We start from the raw sequence: 19,257 nt of genomic DNA on the forward strand, positions 1-19,257 counted from the left end.
TTTGGGTGCAGGTTGTTGGATATAAACGGGTAGAGAATGGGAAGTTAATTACATTTTAATTAATTATAAAATATTTATTTATAATCAATTAATTGTTTATTATGTAATTGTGTAAATATTATAATGTTTTAATTTAGATATATTATTAATGTGCGAGTATACTGTGGGAATTTAATGAAATAATTATTAAATTACATTTTGTCTTATATTAGGTATTAAAAATATATAATTATTTTCATTGTTTAGTTGGTTTTTTAATGTATATATTTCACTTTATGTTTATAGTTTTAGAATTTTTGAAATTAATACTTGTATTAAAATAAGATATGTGTTTGAAGTGAAGTATTTCCCTACTGTTGCACTGACTAGAGTGGGAATAGTGAATTTTACCCCTCCTAAGTCCAACACGTTCCCTACTGTTGCAGAAACTGGAGTGGGAATATTATATGTATTATTCCTAGAAATTTATAGTTTTTTATTACATTGTTTAAATAATATTATTATTATTATTATTATTATTATGTTTCTGTGTATTTCAAGTTATTTTTTTAACTAGGAATGTTTGTAATATATAATATATTTCTAGTAAAATGTATTTTTTTATATTTTTACTTTTCTGTGTAATTTAATTGGCATGTTTTTAATTTTATTCTAAATTGTTTGTTATGGTTTTGAATTTATTGTGTGTGTTTATATACATATATATATATATATACATATATACGTATATATATATATATATATATATATTTGTTATATTATTGAATTTAAAAAAATGATAAGAGTTTTACTTCATATGTGTGTAAATAAACATACACATATGGATATATATATATATGTGTGTGTTTGTTTAAACAAGGATATTTAGGTTTTAGATTTTGTCAGTGAAACCTTTTGAAGAGCTGCTGACCTGAGTAGATGCACATATGAGTTCCTCTGAAAAGCTGCTCTCACCCGGTGCAGTTGCAGGCTCCTCTGTGTGATGTTATTAATTAGATAAATAAAGGTTCCTTTCATTTTATTGTATGTAATCTGGCTTTAGGGATCAATTAATGTATGCCTGTAGACTGCAAAGGTCTAAATAGATTTTCCTCTTTGAGCAAATATTAACAGTTGTGGATAGCACTAAAGGCTTTTGTTATGCCAAAAAATATTTTATCTGTAAATACTAGAAAGACATGACACATTGAATTAAATAATTGGTTCACCGCAATTATAATGCAGGTGCCATGGTAAGAACGCAGTGCTCAGGTGTACAGTAAATTACATATTACTAAATAACAGAAAGAAAACAGAAGCACACTGTTTTTTGGCTTCAGTGGCAGGTGGGCAGTTTGAAGGTCTCCCAACAGGTTGACCAGACCCTTGTAAGATATAGGCCCTCATTACAAGTTTGGACAAGATTGGCGTCTGGACGAGCCAACTGCCAAACTTGCAGGGAGGACACACCACCGTCATACAGGTGCCCCCCACTGTCATATTACAATGTTCCTGCTGGGCTGTCTGGCGGGAACATTGTATTACAGTGTTCCCGCCGGGCTGACAAGTGGGAACAGTGCTACAATATTGGCTTCAGCTCCTTTAAGGGAGCCGAGGCCAATATTGTAGAACACAGCACCCTCAAAATGCGCACTGTCTGCAAAGTGCGCATTCTGAGGGTGCAGGGCGGGAGGCTGCACTGCTCATGCCATAGGCATGCCATAGGCATGAGCAGTGCAGGGGCACCCCAGTAGCCCCCGACACTGGCTTTCCACCAGCCTTTTTATGGCAGGGTCCCTGCCATGGAAAGGATGGCTGAAAGGTGCGTTGTAAGCAGCCAGGCAGCGCTGAGTTCAGCGGCATCCTGGCTGAGAACAACTCAGACCGTTGTCACCCCATCGAGAACCATGTTCCTGGCAGGGACGGCAGTCTCTTGGCTGCTCCGCCTGACAGGGTTGTAATGTGGCAGTCGGACTGCTACAGTTGTGGTGGTCCAACCATCACCACAAGGCTGGTAGTCCCTTGCCCGCCAGCCTCGTAACAAGACCCATATTACCTTATCCCAGATTGAAGAAGTGGGACCAGTGAGAAGGAATTGGTCAATTCTACAGAAGGCAGAAAAAGAAGAAATGGAAAGGAACCACTATCCATTCAGCAAAATGTGGTGAGTGCATTCACAGCAACTAACTGGGACACGTGAAGACGCAGGGCAGTCATCCATGCCAGCCTTCCTGTACCTCTGCACATACAAGGAGCTCAGGAGAGCCCTTCTCCTTCTCAGCAGCTCCTCAAATGATGCCCTCTAAAGAGCTGTGGTCCTCCAGTGCACCTGCAGATACGATGTGCTCGGAAGAGCTGCGCTCCTGCAGTGCTGCTGCAGAAATAATGTGCTCTGTAGAGCTGCTGTCCTGTAGCACAAATGAGACCCTCTGAGGAGCTGTTAACCTTTTGTAAGGCTGGCCTAAAGGTTGGTATCCTCTCTGCTGCAGCAGTCAAGTGGGACATCCCTCTAAGGACCGCATTACGAGTTTGGCAGTCATGAGACCACCAAACTCATGGTGGCGGTCGAACCACGGCGGCTTTGGCAATTCGACCGCCAAAGGACCACCATCACCACCAGGAACATGGTTCCTGATAGCATGGCGACAGTTGGGGTTGCAACCAGCCATGGCGGTGCTGAACTCAGCGCCGCCTGGCTGATCACAACCCCTTTTTCTGCCCCTGCCAGCCCGTCATGAAATGGCTGGCAGAAAAGAAGTGCTGGCTGCCACAGGAAGGCCCCCCCGCCCAGCACTTTGGAATGTGCACCGTATGCTTTGCAAACAGTGCGCATTCTGAGGGTGCTGGAGTGTTAGCTGGATTCAAGGCCAATATCTTAACACTGTTCCCACTGGTCAGCCTGGTGATAACATGTATCACAATGTTCCTGCTGATCAGCCCGGTGGGAACATTGTAATATGCTCAGGGGGAACACTGTGGGGGTGGCGTCCTCCCCATGAGTTTGGTGGTCCCGTGGTGGGACTGCCAAACTCATAATGAGGCCCTAAGTCTTCCAATTACAGGGAGAGGGACTGAAGGTGTTGTACTTCGCTGCAAAAACAAGCTCCCCCTGAATACTCAGCATAAGAGGACTCAGCACAAGTACCAGTAATGTCTTATAGCATCACAGCAATGTATCTGACAACCTACATGTTTATATCTTCACTCAACATTACAGCAGTACCCTGCAGTGTGTTATTTTGGTTCTAGTGGCAAGTGGGCATCATATATCTGTTATTACAGTGAAAGCAAATGGAGACTCCGGCACCCCTTTTAGTTGAGTGTGGACTTTAAATCTAATAGACATTTTGTGATTCTACACATAGTAACAGATCTAGGTGTGAATGTCTCCCTCATACATGCTACTAACTACTTCATGAAAATGAAACCAGGAGAAAGACAGAATTGTTCAGAAGCACTAGGTACGATGAAGCAGGTCTGTATGCCGGAATATCATTTCCAGAATATCGTGCTACCATATTAATGAGAAAGTAAGTACATGGAGTTACAATTTAATATACATGCCTGACTTGTGTGATCTGTTTCTAGAAAGAAAACCATTTTTCAAGGTTGCAGCTTTTTAGAAATAAACATAGTGAGCTTGTCTCCTGTTTAGGCCATTTTCTTTATTATAGGTCCTGGCTTCTGTTCAGGCTTTAAGTGACTTTGTACTCTGATAACAAAACCACAGTGCTTAATTTGCACCAGTGATTGCTTGTGGAGTCCACCATCACTCGTTTTTGGGAGCTGGTATTTATATTTCCCTTATCAGACTTTGAACCATAGCAATAGAGAGAAAACCCCAGAAGGGGGGAAGAAGGAAGAACAGAAAAAAAACCAAAAAAACAGAGACTAAGGGAGAAAACAGGAATGAAACAGAACGTACAAGAGTGAGATAAAGGGAGGGAGTGTACGGTGGGGGAAGAAACAGGCGTGGGGTGGAATCCAGACCACGCAGTCTTGGTATTCTGCAATCCAGACCTGTATCTGCGCCAGTTGCAGCTTTCTGAGCAAGATATTGGGCACCAGCACTTATTCATTTAAAGAATAAAGCACTGCAAAACAGACTTCACGCTCATCAATGGCCCAAACATCATAAGTAGAGAGCAGGATGGCTAATTAGCATGTAGCTAGACAGTTTTGTCCTGACCATCAGCAAAAGTACCTGAGTCTCTACTTCAGACACACAATGATTCCCAGGTGAGCTGGTGCTGCTGCTGGCTGAAGCTCAGGATTCTGCTCAATAGATTCTTATTAACACTGCCAGCCTACCCTCATCCAGGGCTCTAGTATTCAACCAACCTACCAAAATAATCTCCTACAAGCAATTATGTGTACGTAATTGCATTGAAGATTGTTCTCCGACAAATCAATTTCAAAAATATAACGTGTTGCTGACCACCTGTGAAAAGTACAAACCTACCCCAAAATCTAGAAGCAAGCCCTTCCAATGCAAGAGCTCCCATGGAAAACAAAATAATAATTTTTAGTGAATAACATTTTCAATAGGATATGGTGATTGTGTTTTCATAGTTTCCTTTAGGATCCCTGTTGTATCAATGGTAAAATGGCAGACCAGCAAGATTATACAGCATCATTATGTGCTGGATACTACCACATTACATGGCTTTTCTTGCCTCCTAATTTGGTCCTCTACTTCTGCATAGTTCCAGTGACCCTGGCTATTAGCCATTCTGCACAATGAATTCACCGCTTGACACTTTTTTTGGAGGGGGGAGGGAGGGTAAATACCAGTTCTTACAAAGGTGGGAGGATCAGCAAGCATACTTTGAAGAAACCTGCGTTCACAAAGAGCTTGTGGGGATGGTGAGAAGAGATTTGTGACTAAGTGGGGGATCTAGCTGTATTCTTATTGTCTGACTACATGCATATTTAACTAGCTGTTGTAGGTACTAATGAGATGATTAGAGGGCAACGGCATACCGCAGATGGGTTTGCTATGTCACTGACTTCAGATTATGGCCCTTATTACGAGGCTGGCGGTCTTCAGACCGCCAGCCTTGCGGTGGTGGTCAGGACTGCCGCTGCTGTGGCAGTCCGACTGCCTCATAAGGACCCTGGCTGTCTGACCACCAAGGTTCCGCCTCCTCCGCTGGGATCGGTGATTCCAACAGGTTGACGGTGGGTGGAGGTCATAATCAGCCGCGCTGCCCTGCAGAATATGACCTCGTTCTCTGCCAGCCTTTTCATAGCGGTTTCACCGCCATGAAAAGGCTGGCTGAGAACAGGTGCAGGGGCCATGGGGGCCCCTGCACTCCCCCTGCCCAGCAACATCGCAGTGATCACTGTCTGGTGCTGAGCCGTAGACAATGCTGCTGCCTGTTTCCCGTTAGGCTGACAGATGAAACCCCGGTTTCTGCTGTCAGCCTAGCAAGAAACACCTAATAAATCCACTATGGTGGCGGCCACCCTGTCTGGAGTTTGATAGACAGGCTTTCCCATATGCCAGACTCAAAATGAGGCCCTATGTCATTATTTATGCTGAAATGTAGACCCTACACTGTCATTTTCTACTTCACAATTTCATACACTTGGCAAAATGGTGCCACCCTGTGCTGACTGTGTGTATTAAAAGCATACACGTCTTTCTAGTGGGCAGCCACAGAGCTCATGTGGCATCAAATCAATACATGCCAGAAGCTTTTGCTTTGCCAGTGCTTGTTTACTGTTACTGTCTATGTATCTATGGAACACGTACATCTGTCTACCTTGTGCAATGTATTTTAACAGTGAACATAAAAGTACTTTAACAGAAGAGCCCTTGTAAGTAAACTGCTTCTGGAAAAGATAGGTACCAGGTGCAAACAATGCATAATGCACATCAGTCACTGCCTGGCAGAAAATATATTCACAGGCTTTATTATGTATAATGTGCAGCGCCATTTCTTGTAAACACCCTTGGGTGGCCCCCGAACTGTCTCTACTAGGATAACCCACACCTTTTCCCCTTCAACCACGCACATTTTCAAGACAACACAGAAGCTGGGCTTAAAAATTGTACAATTTTGAATTTAATGTAGGATATTGGGACTTCAAACGAGGTAAACACAATGCTTAATTTTAGCCTGCGGTTGTTGGCAGGGGCCACCAGCACTCATTTCTCGGTAGAGACGCTTATTTTCTTCATCAGACATTTGCTGATAGCAAGAGAAAGGAAAACAAGCAAAGCAGAAAGACAGAGGAAGAACACTGAAAAACCATCATAAAAGGAAATTGCAGGAACTTGCAATAGTAAGACTAAGGGGCAAGAGTTTCTGGTAGTGAATTAAAGAGATGTGAATTGGATTTGGGAATACACAGACCTGGTATTCAGCATGCTGACATTTAATTGCACCGGTCTTGGGCTTCTGAGCAGAGCTTTGGGCTCCAGCACTCATGTTAATACAACTTCAGCACTGAATAGACAATGGGTGTGGTAGCAGACTATCATTGCATAAATAGAGTCTCATAAAAATATCTTGTCCTAAATAACATTTACCAAAATATGACTCCAATAGAGTTAGAGCCTGATTTAGGGCCTGATTATGAGTTAGGTGGACGGGATGAACCATCCGCCGAACTTCCAACAGGGAGGCTGTCGCCTTACTGGCTACCTCCCCACTGGGCCCATTAGGACTTTCCCACTGGGCTGATGGGTGGAAACCATGGGTTCTGCCCGTCAGCCCAGTGGGAAAGTGGCAGCAGCATTGTCGCCGGCTTGTAATTGAGCCAGCGGCAATGCTGCCGCCCGCTGGGTGCACCAGCACCCTCACAATGCTCACTGTCTGCATAGCAGACATTGAGCATTGCAAGTGTGGTGGGCAGGTGCCCTTGCACCTGTTCTCCACCAGCCTTTTCATGAAAAGGCTGGAGGAGAACCAGGTTATAATCAGTAGGGCAGCGATGACTTCAGTGCTGCCAAGGCGGATTCCGACCTCTGCCACCATCATCCCATAGGGATCGAAGATCCCAGCAGAGACAGCGGTACGTTGGCAGGGCTGCCCACCAATGTTGTAATGTGGCAGTCAGACCGCCACAACCATGGTGGTCCGACAGCCACCGCAAGTGTGATGTTCCAATGACCGGCAAACTCGTAATTAGGCCCTTAGATTTCGATGAAGGGGTTACTCCATCACAACGGTGATGGATATGTCATCCGCCGAAATCTAAATACCATAGAAATCAATGGTATTTAGATTTCGTCAGATGGGATATTCGACACCGTTGCAATGGAGTAACCCCCTCCGCCGAGATCTAAATCAGGCCCTTAGTTAGAGAAAGTCCACTCCCAATAAAGAGATATCTTTCTAAACAATCATTATGCCTCAGTATTTATTTACAATATTTTTATATTGGCATTTTGACATAGAAAAAGACTTTGTGCTGCCAGTGGAAGAAGTCAGTTGGCATACGGATTTGTGCTAAGCTAACAACCTACCCCTTGACACATAAAGACACAGTACACCAAATAAGTAGGCCTCCTACTTTTAAAGTATTTATTTTTTGCTATTTATGTCTGTCTTTGCCCATGTTTTTGTCACATTATTGTTATTTATCCATATTTATATTTTGGTTGGTATTTAACTCGCAATTTAATGTCTGTAAAGTTTTAGGGGCTCATTATGAGTGTGGCGATGTATAGACCGCCACACTCGCGGTGGTGGTCTGGATCGCCACCAATGCGGCAGTCCGACCGGCACATTACAACCCTGGCAGTCGGACTGCCAGGAAACCACCAGCTCCACCAGGATCTTGGATCCCGGAGGTCTGGTGGTGGCGGAGGTCCTAATCTGCCAGGGCAGTGCTGGAAGCAGGCCTGTCCTGGGAATTACAACCTCGTTCTCCACCAGTGGTTTCCTGGTGGTACCTTTGCTATGAAAAAGCTGGTGGAGAACAGGTGCAGGGGGCCACAAGGAGGCCCCTGCACTGCCCAAGTGCCCCCCTGGCCAGCACCATTGCAATGTTCACTGTCTACATTGCGAGGATGCTGGTGCACCCTGCTTGCTACAGCATTGGCACCAGCTCGATTACGAGCCGGAGACAATGCTGTAGCCTTTTTCCTGCTAGGTCGGTGGGCGGAAACCTAAGAAACTTAGGTTTCCGCCCACCGACCTAGCAGGAAACCCATAATAACTCCGGTGGGGAGGTCACCGTGTAGGCAGTGGCCACCCTGTCGGGAGTTTGGCAGACTGAGTTTTCCATCCGCCAAACTCGGAATCAACCCCTTAGTGTGCTAAATAGACATATACAATAAAACAATACACTTACCTTTGCAGTACTAGCCCGTGAGGCAGTACAGCTATTTAAGTTCACTATGAGATATCACCCTTCTTTTAATACTCTTTGGGGTCAGTATGCACAGCTATTGGCCTGCCAGTCATAATTCAGAGCACAGAGACACTCCAAAGTAAATGTATTTTCTGTGTTATCTGTTTTTAAAAATAAATGGATGGGAAAAGACCGATTTCTGTAATCTGAAAGCCTTAATGAGAATTACAGAAAGAAACAAATACTGAATGGCAGTAATCCCGTTGACTCCCATTCTAGTCATCTAGAGTGCAATTTACAGAAACGAACCTGCAGTTTGCATTGGTGGTTTAGCTTTCCATGTACTTTATGATATATAGGAATACGTTAGTTTTACTTGGGATGTTAGCGAAAATTGTGCTTTTATAAAAATAAATTGTCAAGAAGGGAGTTGTGAAACATTTAATTTGTTATTGTTTTAGTTATTGTTTTAATGCAAATGAATAAAACAGTGGAACCAAATAGCAAAATATGTTGAAACAGCAGCTGGCACACATTTAAGGTCAATGGTCATCCTGAAAATGGGAGATATGTTTTATTAAGCGGGTGTTGTTCAGATTCCGCGATTTATTCTGATTAAAATGCCCTTTCTACATGTCAAAATAACCCTTTACATAGACGTTCGATTAAGAGTTGTCTCTGGTGTGTTCCATCATCTTCATGAGTGCCCGCCAGGTCTCGTGAGCCGTCGGAAGGATCTGATTGGCTGGTAAGAGGAAGCCATACTTTCCAGTATCACGCAGCTCAAACGTGTAGGAGTACTTGATGCCTACATCGTAGGCCCAGTCAGTGGTTGTCCCATCAGCCCTGTCTGAAAAGGAGAGAATGTGGAAACAAGTTGTAAAAACTATAATAGATAGCAAAGTAACGACTCCACGGTGCTGACTATATTTGCCTGTTTTAAAAAAAAACATATTTATTCATTTTCTGTTTTGTAACAGTGTTAATATATACAACCTGAACATGGGGTAAATTATCACTTGAGTAGCATTTAGTCAAGTCAACATTCCTTGTAATCCCCACCTCACCTGTAGTATGCACATACAGGCAAAGTTCAGTAAAAACGTCAGCCCAGATCCATAGGCCTTCGAGTCTCATCTCTTCCTCTACCGGTTCTAAGCTGTAATATTTTATCTAAGTGCTCCATACTTTATGGAAAGTGAGCACCCACTACTCTGCTAGGTAGCCCTCTGCCATCATATACATATCCACACCATTTTTCCATTCATTCAGCGTGGGAGTCTCTATCGCTCCCCGCTCATCTTCTTCCCATGTCTCGTTTAACTACTATTAACCCTAACCCCAAAAGAGAAGCTTGGCTCATTGTATATGTCTACATCATTTGGGATACCAAGGAAGATATATTGGGGTCAAGATGTATTTCCAAGGCCAGACTGGCCGTAGCGGGCATCGGGTGTTTCCCCAGGAGGTTGGAAGGGTGAGGGCCAGTTTTGTTACTGAAGGCCAGTTTTGCAACGGTGCTGCAATATTGGCCCTCAGTAACAAAAGCAGAAAGCCACCATAATCCATTCACTCTCGTTTCCAGCTTCCCGGGGCCAGCCAGTGCTTCAAACTTGCACTCAACTGCTGTTTTTTTGTGGGCTGGTCTGACAAAATTGCCAGGGCTACTTTGGGTTCCCAATCCGGCTCTGGATATTTCCACCTCCAGCACACTACTCAATTCTTGTACTATTTTCACCCTGTATAAGTGAATTTGTGGGCAGCTCCACAAGGTGTGCAGGAATGTCTCCCTGTCAATTTCACATCTTATGCGATTTGTGTTCTGTGCCTTTTCCATTTCGAACAGTCTGTTTCTGTCAAAGCACACCCTATGAAGTATCTTGAGTTGTAGACTCATTTTTAGAGCCACCTCTCATGGGTGCATCAGTGCCGTTTCCCAGTCTATGTCCTCCATTTCTTCCCGTGTCTCTCACCCATTTCTCTCTCAGCCTCTGTAAGTTATCTGACGTGTTGTTTCGTGTCTTATATGTAGCAGATACAGCCCCCTGGCCCAGTCTCTCCATATGTATTCTAGCTTCCAGTGGTGCATATGCAGGGATTTACAATACCTCTATCCCCTCAGCCTGCCAGGCCTGTTGTAATTGTGCAGACTTTATATATTGTGTGAGGCTTAATTGGTATTCACGCTGCAGGGACTGGAATGACATAACGGCGCCCTCTTTTATTATATCACCAAGGTATGTTACACCTATGCATCCGAGGTTTTGAATCCTTTCAGTTTCCCCACTTCATGCAACATTGCCCTTTCCCATAATAGTGTCTCTCTGGTGAATTGTTTGTCCCATCCTATGGCTTTTGTTGCCCTCCACCTCTATCCCTACCTGAGTTGCAGGTAGCAACTGTTGTGTCCCTGCCCCCCATTATATGTAGTGAAATTGAGAGCGTTCCTGGAGTGTTGCCAGCTCGAACTTGAATGTTTGAGTGTACATCCAGTCATTTATGGCAATAAAATGTGCCACCCAGTAGTAGGTCCTAACACTGGGGAGAGCAATGCCACCTGAATGAGTTCTTGAACAATGTCTTGAGAGCTATTCTGGGATGGCCCTTATTCGATAGCATGGTATGGATGTCTATTCTAACAAACAATTTGGCTGGTAAACAATAGTACGTATTTTGTAGAGAGCAATCTAATTTAGGGAGCATAATTATCTTGAATACCACCGCTTTACCCATTAACGTGGGCTGTGGTGTGTGCCACATATCAACACCTGTTTTACATTTGGCTACCACCTGACCTATGTTCCTGTTTAGACAAGTCTCCTTGCTTGCTGTTACATAAATCCCTAGATAGATGAATCCCCCTGCTGTCAGCCTGAGGTTCTGTGGAATGTGGCACGTCTGTCCAGATCCTTGTGGCTGGTACAGAACCGATTTCCCGTGAATTCATTTTGTATCCTGAGTAGGTCCTATATTTCTCAAACACCCAGAAAATCCTGGCAATCTTGATTTTGGGGTTTGTTACGTAAAAAAAGGATGTCCCTGCATAAAGCGAGATTTACTCCTCGTTGTCAGGAGTGTCAACCACAGTTATACCACAGCGGGCTCTAACCAGACCTGCCAAGGATTCAATTGTAAGAGCGAAGAGGAGGGTTAGCAGGGGGCAACCCTGCCTAGTCCCCTCCCCCGCTTGAATCATTCAGAAAATGTGTTGTTCACTCGCACCCCTGCCATTGGTGCCTGGTATAAAAGTGCCACCCATTCCCTAAACTGTGAGCCAGACGCACATTTCTCCAGAGTTTGCATGAGAAAGGGCCAATGTACTGCATCAAACAACTTTTCAGTGCCAAAAAAAGGAAGACTTGAGGCTCTGCACAACTACCACTTTGGCAAGCCAATTGTGTGCTCACCAAAGATTAAGTCTAGTTGAGCGTCCTGGCATAAAGCCTGATTGATCCTTGTGGACTGAGCATGTAATAACTCTTAGGAGACACGTTACTAGGATGTAGAGAGCTCCTCTGCTTTTATGTTTAACAAGGAGATTGGCTGATTTGAGCCACACTGGACTTTTGGCTTTAACTCCTTGTGTGTCACAGTTTTGACTGTGTGCTGGAGGTCCGCTGGCAGTTTTCCCCTCTCTCTCCCTTCCATAAAAAGCTTTAGCATAAAAGATGCCACCCGACCCTCAAACCATTTATAGAACACTGCAGGGATACTGTAATTTCACCCCAGCACTTCTTCCAGTGTTATTTCCTCATCCGGGTCTTCCATATCTACGTCCTGCACACTAGGGAGATTATTTTGGTACAGGTATTGCTGATCACTCTTTTGAGGGAGTCCATCATACAGTGTTGTTTAATTTTTGTCAAATTCTGCTTCAATACCTATGTCTGTGTTTTGTAGTCCCAACCGTGTGTCAATAATTTATCCAATCCTCCTGGCCTCTTCCTCTTTTTGACTAAACCATGCCGGTAACTTGCCTGCTTTATCTCCGTTCATATTGCCTTCACTGCTTCACTAGTATCTGTTTCTTTGCCTCATCTTCCACCAGATTTCTATACTGTGTTTTCAATAGTGTCCCTTGTCTTGACTCTGTGCTCCGCCGGCGTCACACCCATTGAGCTTTCCAGCTGTGTTACTTGTCATCCCAGTTTCCTCCATTTCTGCTACTGCCCTTTTTGCTTTCTTGCAAATACATTTTGTGCACTATGCTTGAGAACCGTCTTACATGCCTCCCATAGTGTCTCCGCCACTCCCATTGTACCCTTGTATTGTATAAAGTGCAATGCAGTGCGTACTTTAAATTCTGTCACTACCTCCGGGTCTCTCAACGGCAAGCAGTTAACCTCCCTGTGAGTCCTTCTTTCCAATTTGGGTTGCCCCCACGACATTATAACAGGAGAGCGGTTCAATAGGCCTCTTGCCAAGTATTCATCTTGTATTATGCTCCTAATTTCACCTGCGGGGTAGTATATACGCAAGTCTTGAAAAGACCCTGTGTACCCCAGAGAACAAGGAGTATTGTCTCTCCCTGGGGTGTTGTGTTCTCTAAATGTCTGGTAGCCCCATTGCCTGGGAAAACTGCGCCAACCATGTGCCCCCACCCCCCCATAGGGATGCTAAATGCCCCAGATATATCAATCTCTAGTACAATAACATTGTTGAAGTCTCATCTAATTATACACATTGGGAAATCTGCTTCCATCAGTACTGTGGCTATTTTGTCTAAAGTATTCTTTGGCAACCTTGGTGGAGCGTACACATTGATCAATGGTATGCCTAAGCGCCCCGACCTCTGCTTAACACCTACATATCCGCGGTCCGGGTCAACTCATTTACTACTTATTTGGAAGGGTATGGTCTTCTTGATCTGTATTGCCACACCTCTGGACCCCAAGGTGAATCCCGCATATGCAAGCATATTGTATTGGCTTCTCCCCAAGAATTTACACTCTGTACCTTGCAGGTCCATTTCCTGGAGAAAGACTATCTCTTTCTTGAGTCTACGGATATTTTGTAGTGCTAGACTTCTTTTGACCTTCATCCCTCGGCCATGTACATTCCAAGTTAGAGTTTTGTACTCCCCCTTATCCTCCCTTTCTGTTTGCACCATTTTTATGTGTTGGTATTTCTTCTAATGGGCACCCTGCATCAATAGTTACATCCTCTATTCTAACAAGTGGCATTTCCCACTCAATTCACCTGTAACATTTTAACTTGTTTCCCGTCCCCTAACTCCTTGCTCCCCAGCTTACATTGCCCCATTTGAGCACGTAGACAACAAACAAAACGTAACTGCTCACAGGTGACACGATCAAAGGTCTGTAGCTCATCCTCCCTTTACTTATATCTACTCTAACTAGAATAAACTCACACTGAAAACCTAGCCTCCCTTAGAAATGTGTTTCGGACCTTAAAGTTTAGGAATCTAGCAATAATTTTTCTTGGTTGTGCTCCCGATAGAGGTTTCCCACTAAGAGCTGTATACATGCTCTCTGTCACAAAGCAGGTGAAGAACTTGTCTTCTAGCAGAGTCTCCCTTAACCATTTGTCTAAGAATCCAGTCATGTCTGTTGCTTTCTGCTCCAACCTACAAATCTCAGGTTTCTCCGTGTTCAACTCTCTGCATCTTTTACCCTCCACACTATGCCCCTCAGTCCGACCCTGGCAGTCTTAAGCCAGGGCAGTGGTGGCGGTCGGACAGCCACATTCTGACCATGGCAGTTGCGCCACAGTTGGACCGCCAGCATCGTCACTTCTCCTCCACTTGAGGGCTGGTGGTGCTGGAGGTGCTGGTGGTCCTAATCTGCCAGGGCAGTGCTGCCCTTGGGATTACATCCCTCCTCTCCGCTGGCGATTACATGGCGGTAGCACCGCCATGTAAAGGCTGGCGGAGACAGGGTGCAGGGGGCCCCACGGGGGCCCCTGCACTGCCCATGCACTTGACATGGGCAGTGCAGGAGCCCTCATGGCCAGCCCGTTGCGCTTTTCACTCTCTGTTTTGCAGACAGTGAAAAGCGCAATGGGTGCTGGTGCACCCTACGCCATTATGAGGGCAATGTTGTGGGCTGTTTCCTGCTGGGCCAGGGGGCAGAAACTCTGTTTCTGCCCCCTGGCCCAGCAGGAAACACGTGATGGGGCCCGCGGGAAGGGGACCACACTGGCAGTAATCTGACCACGGGAGTTTGGCGGACGGCTTTTTCTGTCCACCAAACTCCTAATGACCCCCAATGTCTTCGGTTATTGCTGTGGCATCAGTGACTCCTCATTTGAGCATTTGGACTGTATCCTCTAGCGCTGAGATCCTAATTTCCGCTGAAATCACTCTCTCTGCTGTGTTTCACAAAACCTGTCTTAACAGTGTTACTTCAGAGTGCACTTCACCTATTTTATTTTCCAGGGTCTATCTCGATGTTTAGATTGTCTGTAGAAGTACTCCATTGTCACCACTTTCCACCATCTCGATGCTCGCCTTTAGGCCCACCCCTCCAGAGCAGTTTCTTTCTTTCCTTTTCTAATGTCTGGTAGTCGGTCCTACATCTTCTTCCTCCCTTGTCCTGGGCCTCCACAGGTATCTGTCCAGTATCTCCTCTCCCATTGTATCTGAGTTAGGCTTTAGGGATACTTATACCACTCTTAAACCCCTGCTTTGCACTGGGCCTGAATTCTGTTTCCTTTGTCCGGGGGATGGGGTGTCATAGCCTTGTGGGTTATCGCTTCACCCATCCTTGAAGCCCTGGTATGGTGGCCTGCTACAGCAGACAGCTTTTACCCGGTGCACCGAGCTGCAACTCAGTCGGCAGGTATTCCGGGTCACCCGGCTTCCAGTTTCTCCAGACACTGTCATGGGGCCTTCTAGACCCCACACCACCGCTTCCTCAGCGGCCTTTGCTCACCACAGGCTGGTCTGTTAAGGATCATCTGAGTCAGGGCCCCCTGCTTCTTGCTACAATACTGGGGCGGGCTGCTTCCATTCCCTCCATTCACGCTTCCCCGCTGATGGTCTCATTCACTCCCTTCTTTGCCTTCAGTCTGCGCTTTGGTTACCACATTGTTTGCTGGCACCCATTTGGTTCCATTTTCCCTTCCTTTGGATTTCCTCACTCCCCTCAAGGTCTCGATCTGCTCCCACCTGTTGCTTGACCAGTGGAGGGGAGTCTCAAGCCACCAGGATTGCTCAGTGTCTTATTCTCTCTTTCAGCTTCGGCCAGCTGTTAGTTCTAATGGGTGGGAGGAGGGCCCTCATCTTTCGTCCTCGATGCCCTGATCTGCGTCAGGTGTGTCAAAAAAACTTTCCCCACTGGTCTGCTATTCAGCCTGAGCCCCAGGCCTATTAGTTCCTGTCAGGCAGATCCATACCACCATTCGCAGCTCTCTCCAGCTTCAACTCAGACCACCTGTGGGCCAGCTTGTTCTCTTACAGTCACCCCTGCTTCACCTCTGCATCCCCCATTTTGTCTTTAGGCCCAGTTCTCTCTCGCTTCAATCTTTGTTTTCCGTCCCTCTGTTTCCCCCCTGTACGTTTCTCACTTCAGCTAACAGTGTATCTTCTGCTCCCCACTATCCAGGTCTAAGTGTCGTTGTTTTTTAGGATAGCTATCCCCTTGGTTTCAGCATTTATTATGATTTTGAGGTGGCCAGACAGAGCGCTTGAGGTGCACGTCTATTCTGCCATCTTGCTGGCCCCAAACCCCTTGCTTGGCTTTGTTTTCGTTATCATAGCATGGGTAACGTTTTTACTGTTCCTGTTTGGCCTTGCAAAGTCAAGTACCTTCACCCTTAATGAAGATAGAACAGTAAACTGAATTAATTAATTGAGTGTGAAGTTGAAACCCCCAGCCCACCTTCGATGACAATTTTCTGCTCCTTGATGTCATGCGGCATGACATTCTAGAGCAGGAAATTGAAACAGCCTGCATGCAGCTCCTCCTTTCATCACCAGGTAAGAAGTGCAGGGGATAGTGCTGGTTGCAGAGGGGCCAGGGGCTGAGATGGGCTGACGAATCACAATGTGCAAGGTGATGGCATTTAGCCTTAGACCAGCAAATCTCGTGCATGTGGGGCAGGAGGGGGTTGGACCAATCTGTGACAGTAGTGGTGGTGGGCAAGGCAGGTAGGGTTACCAGGTGCCCTGGATTTTGCCAAGACAGTCCCAGCTTTCCTCTATTTGTCCCATCAAATTTCCATAAATTTAGCACAATCAATAAAGCAATCTAGTTTTGCAGAGTGCGCCATTCACCCATGAGGGTATCTGGCACTGAGGTACTGCTGAAGAATTCAAGAGCACAACCGGGTCCTGAGTCCTTTTCTGTATTCCAGCGGAGATGGTGAGGTGCATATGCCTCACCATATAATAATACAAAGTAAACTACCCTAACGCCCCCCTCCATTCTCTTCTTCACCAGCTCTACTGTGACAAGGTTAGTAGCGCCCCACAAATCATCAAAAACTTTCATATCCTTACACAGGAAGCATGCTCATACAGAGACGTTAATATTGTGAAGCCATTTGGGAACTCCAAGTTCTGAACCACCTCCCTCTGTGCCCACTAATTGTTCCCTGAGAGCATCATGCCATCTATTCTCAATCACCAGTGTAGGACAAGGAGCAGCCTCCTCCAGAGCCCTATAGGTCTTCGAAACCAACTGGCTCTCACCTGGCAGACTGATTAATGCCACCAGGGTTTGGGACACCTGCAGTGCCTCGGGAAGCTTGTGCCAGATTCCCCTCACTGTGGCGGATATTTTAGCGAAGTGTAGAAATTGGTCTGTTCCTAAATTAAAGGTCGCTACAGCATCTGTTAACGTTATAAACCTGTCATGGGGTCTAAATCTGGTAACATTGTGCAACCTCCTGCCCTCCAATGTTCCACTGACTTCAGCTGGAGAATCTGGCCAAAGGGCTAAAGAACCCAAAAGCACAACTCAGGTGCAAACGGGGATCCCTTCAGCACTCTCCAAACCACTCACTCCCACACCCGGCAGAACTTGCTTCATCACATATGGCACGTGACCAGGGACTCTTGTTACCAACATTAGGAGTTTCTGCAAAAACCGTAAAGGCGTTCCCGCCAGCAGTTGCTTCTTTCAGTTGCACCCCTCATCCAACCAATGGACTGCATGTTGCAATTGGGCAGCTAAAAAACAAAGCTCTCTACAGGACACCTCCATCCCATCTCGGTTCTGGTCTGCCTAAGTGTGGTGTCCCACCTGTTTCTGAGACGGCCGGACAAACAGACATACACACTGACGGGAGTGCACTCTACACTCTCCTCATATCCTCATCATCCCCAAGCATAGTTTATTATCATTTCATTTGTTAAAGGATTTGCAGCGGGTGCTGCTGGCGGGGGCCGACGCTCCTCCACCCTAACAGAGGAGCCGCCGCTGCAACCACTCCTGTTATCTACCGGGTCTATTGGTATTGTGTTCCTTGGGGGCATACAAATTTGGGCTTTCCTTTTGCAGATCATTATAATCTACTACTTTATTCTACTGTGAGCATGATAAACCAAGGTTAGTCTCTCCAAATGGAGTGGCTTGTTTAATGGACACACAGGCCCTGAGACATTTTGTCCAGAGCATATGGAGTTCGATGGATCCAACCCCCACTCCCAGTTATACCTTTATTTTACAAACCAAGGACCCGATTCACAAAGGTTCTCTGCACTCATGGCAGATGCCCCGCAGCCGTGAATTGGGGCCTGCACCCGTGGTGGGACCTCCACAATGAGTAACTGCAGTGCAGCCCCCTGCCACAACTGCGGGGGCCCCGCCACGAGTGCGGAGGCCCTTTGTGAATCGAGCACCAAATCTCTCTTTCCTCCATTGAGAGGTCGTCTTCGAGAAGCATTTTTCCTTTCATTGAGGTGCAGTCCATATCAATTATTAAGGACCAGGACAACGAAGAGCACGGTTAAGAGTAATAAAAATTACCAGTGAGAATTAAGGGCATTACTGACTCTTCAGCAGCTACAATGTAAATGCTTTGGAAACAGAACAGATGTACTTACAGATGGTGTCGAGGGTGGTCCCATAAGTGTACTTGGTGCCATGTAGTTCGGCCAGAGAATCAGCTGCCACTTTAGCAAGATTGTTCTGCAAAATAAAAGGTACCTCATGAGGTGTCTGGATAACCTTTGTAGCTGACGTTCACAGTTTTATCGGCAACCCTCCCATGCTAGCTGCAATATCCAGAACAGCAGCCCCTGTTACGTTACCATCTCTAGTAAGGTAGCTCTCTCTGGGAGCACTGTCAAAGCACGCTGCTCAAAAAATAACTTTTGAGTGTCCAGCAAGGCACATTTTAAGAAGTGAAAACTATGCATGCAGGTTATTAGTTATGGCTCATTATTGTATGCACACACTCTTACATGGCTACAAGGAATGTAAAAAAACAAAAGCCAGCTCTTAAAATGTGAATACTTGATCATTAAAATAAATACATTAGACTTCTCCCTAAGCAGGACTCACCAAGGTTCCATGTATTTTTTGTCAGAGATGTCCGCCTACGATTTGTGTCAATCTCTAAATTGGCATGGACTCACAAAATCAAATAGGAGTATACATTGAAAACTAGTGTAGGCTGGGAATATCAAATCTTAAATATCAACAGGTAACAATATCATGACCGCAATATTGAGGGACAAAATATCCAAGGGTACGTTTGTGTTCATTTTCTATACCTAATGCCACATATGGGTACCTTGGTGATATTTCTATCTTCAAGGTACGTAGACGTGGAGTTAAGAACAGTAAATCCTCACCTCCCTCTGTGCACTTAGCTTTTTGATATTTTGTCCTTCGATATTGTGGTCACAATATTGTGACCCATCTATATTTCAGTGTCGATATTCCCTACAATCAAAAACTACACAAAGCATAGATTTCTATGCATAGTCCCAGTCCAGTATTGATATTCACTGGAAGTTCCCGCAGAATGGAAATGTGCGTTTGCAATAATGTTTATTCTAGA

The 19,257-nt window shown here is 45.3% G+C and overlaps 1 protein-coding gene across 1 annotated transcript in view; it reads right to left on the reverse strand.

The window, feature by feature from the left end:
- Positions 1-8,712: 8,712 nt before the first annotated feature.
- LOC138288099 (carboxypeptidase A1-like) overlaps positions 8,713-19,257 on the reverse strand; it is a 39,613-nt gene continuing 29,068 nt past the window's right edge. The window contains exons 10-11 of the mRNA XM_069229329.1: positions 18,296-18,380; positions 8,713-9,136 (exon numbers count right to left, since the gene is read on the reverse strand). Coding sequence (XP_069085430.1) covers positions 8,952-9,136; positions 18,296-18,380 — 270 coding nt within the window. The 3' untranslated portion in view covers positions 8,713-8,951. The remainder of the gene's footprint in view (positions 9,137-18,295; positions 18,381-19,257) is intronic.

The sequence above is a fragment of the Pleurodeles waltl genome, chromosome 4_1 (genome assembly GCF_031143425.1).
Source record: "Pleurodeles waltl isolate 20211129_DDA chromosome 4_1, aPleWal1.hap1.20221129, whole genome shotgun sequence".
Classification (NCBI taxonomy): Eukaryota; Metazoa; Chordata; class Amphibia; order Caudata; family Salamandridae; genus Pleurodeles; species Pleurodeles waltl.